Here is a 9,113-nt window from a genome sequence, read left to right as displayed (position 1 = left end):
TTGGTGCTCTTACTAGTGTGTTAAGCCTGTTAGCGTGTTGTACATGATAGTTATGTATCTCAACAATCTAAACCCAAGAGTCAACTGCTGAATGTTGTGAATGTTTGTTGGGTCAGTGTGAGAGAGGCTTACCTGACTGATCTGGCCAAAGCTCTTCCACACTTGCCAACACATCCATCTAATAAGTTAGTACAATGTTGAATTACACTGGCCAAACAAACAATGCCCAGGATGTTGTGTGCTGTTGTGTGAAGCCTGTTAGTGTGTTGCAAATGACATCAATTATGTAAATGTCTCTTGATCATCTAAATTCAAAAGTCAGCCATAGAATGTTATGTTTGGAGTTTGCCGGGCCAGTGTGGTAGTGGCTTAAGTGACACTCTACACCCTGTTGATAAGGCCAAAACCCAGCCACACTGGCCAACACGTCCACCTCATAAATAAGTGTAATGTTAAAAACGTAAGGCCGCTGAAAGTGCTTGAATCAGACAACCCAGGTAAGGACAGCAAACAGGTCGATCTCAGTTGGATCAGATAGTTAATCACGTGACTCCGCTTGTTCTGGTCAGCACCACAAGCGCATGTCACGTGAGGGCGTCATGTACTTCTGCGCTAACGGCAGGCAGGAGGGCAGGGGCGGTTGGCGTTGGTCTGTGTTCAGCGGGGCCCGGCACCTGCACAAGCGGCGGCGTATGGGCACTGATAACGGGGCTAAGCACTCCTGTACTGATGCAGCGCTCCTCTGTCATCCCCCACACGCCGTGTGGGCGGCAGCTCTGTGCATACACCATTAAAACGGAGCGGTGGCGAGGTACAAAAAAATATTGCATGGTTGAATTAATCGCTTCCAGATTTTTCCGTGGCACGTGGGCGTTGGTATTCATATATTCATAAGGCGTGGCATATGCTCTCTTCCATTAGCCTCTTTGAATTTGCATTAGTTCTGGCGGTGGTGGCATGTTTTTGACAAATTGTAAGCATTTCCACGATTGAAGAGGGCACACACACACACACACACACACACACACACATACAGCATTTACAAATCAGTGCATTTGCTTACTTGAGTGATAGGGGGAGGTCTGATAATAGGATAAGGGAATCAGCATCAGTTATATAAACTTCAAAAATCTGTGTGTGTGTGTGTTTCGTTGGGTGCACGCCTGAGTGCACTCACAATGTCAGCCCTTATTTATTTATTTATTTTGTCAAGAGTGGGTTAATGTAGAATGTTGGCACTAACCTTGAGGCGAAATGGTACATCGGCATTTGGAATTATTTTCAATGTCTACCACCTCTCAATGCCAAACTGTTAAAGTGAGCAGGCAGTGGAGGTGAGTCAGAGGCGGGGGATGGAACTCCGCAGGTAGGGGTTGAGGCCAGCCTAATGCTGAGTGGCAGTCCATAATGCCAGGCCATTATATCTGAATCTGCCCTCTGGCTCCCCACACAGAGAGGGGGAGGGAGAGGGGGAGGGAGAGAGAGAGGGTGGGAAAGAGAGAGAGGGGGAGGGAGAAAGAGAGAGGTAGGGAAAGAGAGAGAGAGGGTGGGGGGAGAGGAAGAAAGAGAGGTAAAGATGGAGGCAGGGATAGGGTAGAGAACAAGACAGACAGGTAGATATGGAGAGGGTTCGATGAAGAGAGAGAGAGGTAGATATGGAGAGGGTTCGATGAAGAGAGAGAGAGGTAGATATGGAGAGGGTTCGATGAAGAGAGAGACAGGTAGATATGGAGAGGGTTCGATGAAGAGAGAGAGAGGTAGATATGGAGAGGGTTCGATTAAGAGAGAGACAGGTAGATATGGAGAGGGTTCGATGAAGAGAGAGAGAGGTGGATATGGAGAGGGTTCGATGAAGAGAGAGAGAGGTGGAGAGACAAAGACTGGGGAGAGCAAAGCGCACTCCATGTGCCTGATGTGCAAACCAGGTAGTAATTACGCTTAGTGTTATTCACCTCATGGAAAAGGCTGCAGTAGAAATGAAAATTGACGGAGACCTGAGCGCTAAATGGCCTCCAAATATGCAATAATGTGTACTGTGTCATTTAAAGTGAGTCACATGGCCCGGGCCCGTGGTGGTGAGGTGTGTTGTCATGATGGTGTGTTGTCATGACGGTCGGTGTTGTTGGCGCTCATATTTTTTTCAAAGGCTCACAGAGGTGCTGCCGGCCCGGTGCAGATGGTGAGACGCCGTAATGGCCTGTTTTATAAAAGCACAAGTCTCCTCTATCATTCTGATTACCAGCAGAAATGACTTTGGGGGATGGGGGGGGGGTGGGGGCACTTTAGCAATGGTGTAAGAGAGAACGGTCTGCAGACTTAAAGGTTTGAAACCGTAATCACTACAATGTTGTTATATGAAAGCAGAACTATGCAAAATATTTCTAATCATGCTAGTGTTAGTCAGAGATCTGACATCAACCCTCTCCACTCCACCCACCTCCTCCATATCTGCCTAACCAATCAGCAGCGTTCTTGTGTCTGACTGACAAGCTGGCCCAATCATTGAGTTTGAGAAGTTTCTGGTTCAAAAGCCATTTTCTGTAAGAGATCTGGTAATGTTATACAATGTTCAACTCTGCCCAAAAAGGTGTTCTTCAAGGTTCCTGAGTTAGCCACAGTTTCTGAGTTGGTCAGCTAAATTGTTCCTGAAACCTGAAAATGATAAATGTTCAATCTGGAAGCCCTACAAATCTGGAACATGACCAATGTGAAAAGTGTTCTTTAGGGTTTTACCCAGAGATGTTTTCTAGATAACTCAGTAATCCTGTTTTATGACAACCCACAAGTGTTTCTTAATATTTGAATTGATGAATTTCCTCCCCAACGAATTAAATTCATTCAAACAAGTCCATCTGAAAGGTATGACACAGAAAAGGAAAACAAGACTGAATCTGGTTCTTTGTTTTGTGAAATATCTCATGAACTATGTTATGATCCGGAGTCCTTTACTACAGGTCTACTTCATGTTTTTTATGTATTATTTACTATAATGTCTTGTTCTGAAGAGGTGAGATTCATTGTTAAATTAAGACCAACTGTGTGAGTTATATTAGGTTGGACAAACTCCTTCTGTCACCATTCATTCACAGTGACGGTTTCGTTCATTCAACTAAACAGAGCTTACATCAGGGAGCTTTTGGAAATTTCACGTCCTGACTGCTCCAAGACCGTGGAGGTCGTTTGTGTAATACGCTGGATAAATGTTTTCTTTAAAGACGAAAATGTGTCTCTCTATATTAGTTACCAGTATGCTCCTCGATATTCATCTATCGCTAAATGAATTGCAAGAGGATTTTCTTAATCTCACAGCTGGTGAATTATTCACAGATACAAAGAGACCGTGTTTGAGGTAACACTACAATGAAGGTCGAAATCGGTATAATCTAATAAAAACGGCATAACAATGCGTGTTCATGTGAACCGATGTGTCTTTGCAGAATATCAAAATGCAACAAGGATAAGGGCCAGCGTCCGCCTGGCACGTCACTGAAGTCTGACAGGCGCGAGACAAATGGGCGATAGTCAGCGACAGAATGACACAATGAGCGGAAAATTGAACGAGCCAAGGAAATTGAGCGGAAACGAAGCACTGGACCTGAACAGCTTGCGTCACAACGGTCCCAGCAATCCGGCTTCTTTCCAATGACGAGGGGTATCCTAAACGCGGGTATCAACAGGGTATACGGGGAGAAGGGATGCACGGAGCAACAAAGGCACGTAAATGTACGTCACGAGTCATTCCATATTAACATGGGTTATTTTTCATTAATTTGTTAGTTATAGTAAGCTAATTGAAACTAAGAGAAACACCAGGGAGAAACTGAGGGAAAATACTCCCTGCATACAAGTGTGCAGTGCCCGCCACCCGCTCACTTTTCTGAATGAACAGAGTACGATTTCATTCATGTCTTTTCCAGTCATTCATTACTGCGCCGTAGCCTATCGTCGGAGTTCAGTCAAGACACAAAAAAAAATCTTATCAATGGAAGACCTGACGTCAGCGGCGCTGCGATGACTTTTGGATCACATGGGCAGACGTGTCCAGATATATAAATATATATTGAAGTTGCTGTCTTCAGAAGAAAAAAAAGAAAAAACATCGCGAATAACCTACAGTAGACGAAGCACGATCATCCTACCTGTGACATCACACTGCTGTAACTCATAAGTTTTTTTCAGTCGAATAAAAAACAAGTTCGTTCACAAATCGCTTTAAAACGGATAGCATTGTCACCTCATTTCTCAACCATGGTTGTGCACTAAGAAAGGGGAAACGCAAAGTTACTCCAGTCCTACTCCTTTCCCCGGATTCAAGGTGAGTTTTAAAGCATGTCTTTGACGTGTTACGCTACCTCAGAAATATTGCATAGCCTATTTTGTATTCAGCCTAAAAGCTCTATAAAATGTATTCTTTATGTGAAATGTGGATGTGATCTGTATTTTGTATAGTTTGTTCATTCACGCAAATGCTAGATAAAGGGGTGAACTAAACCGGCAGAGAATGTGTAAGTAAGGTTTGCGAAAGTTGTGTTTTTTTATGAATGAATGTTGTAGTGTAATAGGCTAATGTAAAGGAATTCCATTATTTAGGCAAGATTTTTATGAACAGATTATGTATCGGTAGGCTAATTTAACGCCCCTCACTTTCCATCACACGGATGATAATAGGATTTTGCATTTGGTTGGCAAGACTCTGTTGCACTCTGTACGTTCAATTCTCAAACTCTATGCTTTGGCACGAAGCTCTAAATCGACTTGATGTGGCTATTCCCACGGATCCCCTCTCCAGTTTTATCCCCAGAACATTACAGCAGTAGATTATAACCCGCATTTTCCTCTTGAGCAAGACAAATAGCGTACGCTTGCCTACCTGTGACACTTAAGATATAGGACCTCTCATGAGCAAGTCCACATTCGTAAATGGAATATTGATCTTGCAGTCTGTAAATCTCAGCGTCTCACCTACCAAACCAGGACAAAGCCCCTTTACTCAGGAAAATCTGAAAAACTGCATTGTGGAAATTGTCCAACAATTGTGGCATTGTGGAAATTGTCCAACCCAGGGGGCAATTTATCATGATGGTGATGATTATTATTATTATGAATATAGTTGTTGTTGTTGTTATTGTTGTTGATATGAATAGTATTAAACAATGAACAATACATAAGAGAATATGAATCAGTCTCTGTGTGTTTTCCCCTCTCTGTCTCTGTTAGGTGCTTGCCCTGTCCCCACTGCCTGCTGCTCCATCCTCCCCGCGCTGCATTGTCATGACCAGGTGTCACCGTTCCTCCTGCACCTCACTTTTTCTCTTAGCCCTCCTCGCCGTCGCCCCCCAGCTGGCCAGCGCTGTCTCTCTGCCCGCCAACGACAGCCCCTCCAGCAGCAGCAGCACCAGCAGCAGCAGCAGCAGCAGCAGCAGCAGCAGCAGCAGCAGCAGCAGCAGCCGTGGCCATCATGACATCCAGGTCCAGCAACTGGCGCAGGCAACAGTGTCCAAGGTCGGGCACGGCGCTACCAGGACGCACCGCAGAGACGACGCCCGTGTGCCGGCCGCGTTCCAGCAAAGTTCGCCGTCTTCAGACGTAAGCGCAGCCTGGGCGCTCGCTTCTATTCTGATGAACTCGATTGACCATCCGAGGAAAGAGGTGGAGGAGAGAGGCGCAGGGGGGCACGTGACAGACGCGGACGGTGATGATGAGGGGGTGAGTCGGGAAGGAGCTGGCGGGGAGCTGGGATATACGGAAGACCAGATGGAAGAGGAGGAGAGCGTGGAGTCACTGAGGGAGGAGGTCAACATTGCAGCTCGCCAACTGGCAGATTATAGTGAGCCGTGGGACGCGGACGAACAGCAGGAGAAGGAAGAGAGAGATCAAAGGTCACCCCTGACCCAAGAGGGGAGCGAGCTGGAGGAGAAGGAGGAGGAGGAGGAGAGGGTTTTTGAGAAGCAGGTAGATGATGTGGTTGAGGCCCTGTCCAAAACCAGCACCAACAGGAACGCTGGCAAGCTGCAGCGCGAGACCAGAGGCTACTTCCAGAACATTGACCTTGGTCTCCAGGACAACGAGATTCTTCCACCACTGAAGGGCTACAAGGCGTACAACCAGCAGCTGGCACAGGCCACCAAGAAGCTGAAGTGGCAAGAGGACAAGACAAAAGAGCCGGCCCCCACTTACGAAAGAAACTTTATGGACGACTTTGACAACCCTGAGCAGGACGAGGACGAAGAGTCGCTGGCACGGGAAGATGAGGAGGCCAGGGCGCGGGCCGAGCAGGAGGAGGTGCGGAGGCAGCAGGCTGAGGCGGAGGCGGCTCGAGAGGAGGAGCAGCGCCTGGCCGACATCGCCTCAGACATGCTCCTGGAGTACATGGGCCGCAAGCAGCAGACATCCTTCATGAAGCAGCGTCAGAAGGCCAGCATCCTGGGTAACGGGGCCGAGGACAAGCGCTCCAATGAGGTGGAGAGCGACGATGACGACGACGGTGACCTCGACCTCCAGACCATCGACCGGCTGATTGAGATCTCCAGCAAGCTGCACCTACCTGCCGACGACGTGGTAGAGATCATCAGTGACGTTGAGGAGAAAAAGAGGAGGAAGGACTCCCCAGCGGCCATCGTCCCACGCTTCCGGCCCCTAGTGGGCCCCTCCAGACCCCAGAGTCCTGTTTACAAATACCCTCCCACCCCCAAAATCTCCAAACCCTCCAAGAGTGTCAAGCCATACAAAAAATGGTACAAGGAGAAGGGCAAATCCAAGGGGTTCAAACAGGATTACTGGTTTAAGCCAGCCAAACAATTTATGGCCTATCCATCTTATCCATACTACCAGAAGCCATACCGGGCCTATTACCCTGTGTACTTCCCCCCTCCTAAGCCTCGCCTCTATTCAAAGCCAGCATTTGCATACGATTACAACTTTGAGGACTCACTGGACTATGGCCTCAAGCCGCCCAAGCGCAGGAACATGAACAAGCTGAAGGGCAAAGGCCAGAGCTGGAAGGTCATGTCTCTGGGCCCCCCCACCCCTTACCTTTCCAATTACATTCTGCCCCATCCCCGGACATACTACCCTCTCCCCATGCCAAAACCACAGCCCCCGTACTACCCTCTCCCCATGCCAAAGCCACAGCCCTCGGCAAACAGGAGACCTTCGGCTTCCTTCCCTTCCCTCTACTACCCCCCAGATTATGACAACGGTGATCTGGGAGAGAAGCAGGAGAGCGATGAAGAGCTGGAGAACTTTATGGAGAAAATCTACTTTCACCGTCGAATCTTTTAGTGGAATCTGACTGCTGAGGTAAATGGAGTGAATAGAGGTTGATAAGAGGGGGGAGGTATGTGTGTGTGTTGGGGGGAGGGGGGGGGGGTGTTGGATTATTTTGTTAATGTTAATGTTGTTATGTTATGATGGTGTCATTCTTAATTTAGCCTGTATTAAAAGAATAAATCAGGACAGGAGGAGATGTCATCATTCACATTTTGAATACGTCTCTCTCACAGTTTACATATTCTTTGGGTGAGAGAATGCTATGCTGTATGCATCAGTACACGCCAGGGGAGGAGAGTTTTCACTCTGGTCTGGCTCGCAGTCACTTGCACATGTGAAGCCTTAGGCATACCGCATGCAGGAGACTTATGTTTACACATGCAGGTGGATTTAGGTTCATCTTCATTCAAAATGTGATACTACCCAAATGTTCATACCAAAGGTATCACATTTTAAACCATAGATTTTATTTTCCTTGAACAGTATTGAGGGGGTAATATCATGCCAGTTTTATTTTCCTGTTGAAATATTGTTATAATATGATGCAAATTACAAATACCACTCATCTGCTGTCTGAGTTCTTCTTTATACAATGTGTACTTATGTATTCTTACATAAAAGTTTGAATATGATTGAACAAACATTGTATTGCCCATATTGATATTTTACATTGATAATCAAAACGTCTATGGAATTGAATTAATGAAACTTTGTACTTTGTTATACTACATTGTCATTTATTATTTAAGTTATTAATTTATTACAATTTTTTTCACTCATTAATCTACTTCTTTGACTCATATCTGGGATCATTTGCCATTGCATTTACACATCAAGTCCTGGAATAAATAATATATTGCCCCAGAGTTCTTAATCTTTCATATCTCCTGTGTTTAAAAACCCACTGAAAAATATTATGTTTACACTGTCACTTTGCCAACAAGTACAGAAATGTTGTTCCCATGATCAAAATAAATCTTAAATCTTGTAAAATATGGAGAGAGGGGGAGAGGAGAGAAGAGAACAGAGGTTAGAGTTTGCACGTGTGTCTGTACTTGCATCTTTAAAAAAAGAATACAAAAAAAAATCAATCAAAGAGAAGCTTTTTTCCTTTGAATATATGTGATCAGAAAAAAAAATAATAAAGAAAGAACATTTCTAATGATGACTACTAGTGTCTGAAAAAAGTCCAGTCTTGTGAGAGGAGTTTTGTTGTTGATGTCAACTTCCAGATTGTAAGTTGCACCGTGTCCAATAAACAATTGTGTGCTATGTGTAAATAAAAGCATGATGATTACTAGTTTTGCTATATGACAGAAGAAATAAAAGCAATTATTTTATTAAAGGTCCAGTTTTAAAATGCCTTGGTGAGGATTGTTGAATGATTAGTCATAGCTCTACACAATGCACTATGACTGAACGTGGCAGAAAGGAACGGAAATGTACTCAGTTATATCTGCACACTGATTTTCAGCGGTCTTCTTCAAAGAACCATTTTTAGCGTAATTGTGATCAGTATGATGCTATCAATAAGGCTGAACACATGAGACTGTTGATGCCAACTGCTAAATGTTGATGTCAAATGTCAATTGGCCAAGATGGACCCCGGAGATCCCATCAAAAGTAATGATATGAAGTCAGGGTCACACATGCAGATGTATTGCTTTTTGGCACATGAAGGCATCCTAACCCTAAATCAAAACTCCAGAAGATAAAGGTCCACATAAAAGCCTGGAGTCTCCTTCTCAACAGCACATAAAAGCCTGTCTGTTTCTCTCAGTGTTTCAGGTACTGAGTAGTTTATTCATGATCAAGGTCTCCACAAATCTCCCTAAATGCGTCTA

The 9,113-nt window shown here is 45.2% G+C and overlaps 1 protein-coding gene across 1 annotated transcript; it reads left to right on the top strand.

Annotated features, from left to right (window-relative positions):
* The first annotated feature begins 2,696 nt into the window (after positions 1-2,696).
* Positions 2,697-8,629, top strand: si:dkey-175g6.2 (neurosecretory protein VGF). The gene is made up of 2 exons (XM_031572326.2): positions 2,697-4,315; positions 5,218-8,629. Exon 2 carries the CDS (start codon positions 5,272-5,274, stop codon positions 7,279-7,281), a length of 2,010 nt encoding a protein of 669 aa, XP_031428186.1. The 5' UTR covers positions 2,697-4,315; positions 5,218-5,271; the 3' UTR covers positions 7,282-8,629.
* Positions 8,630-9,113: the final 484 nt, after the last annotated feature.

The sequence above is a fragment of the Clupea harengus genome, chromosome 8 (genome assembly GCF_900700415.2).
Source record: "Clupea harengus chromosome 8, Ch_v2.0.2, whole genome shotgun sequence".
NCBI lineage: Eukaryota > Metazoa > Chordata > Actinopteri > Clupeiformes > Clupeidae > Clupea > Clupea harengus.
This window is presented reverse-complemented; position numbering and strand designations above follow the sequence as displayed.

Bases quoted from the DNA above. Each gene is read 5' to 3' on its own strand.
- si:dkey-175g6.2 (XM_031572326.2), top strand. From the start codon at position 5,272: ATGACCAGGTGTCACCGTTCCTCCTGCACCTCACTTTTTCTCTTAGCC.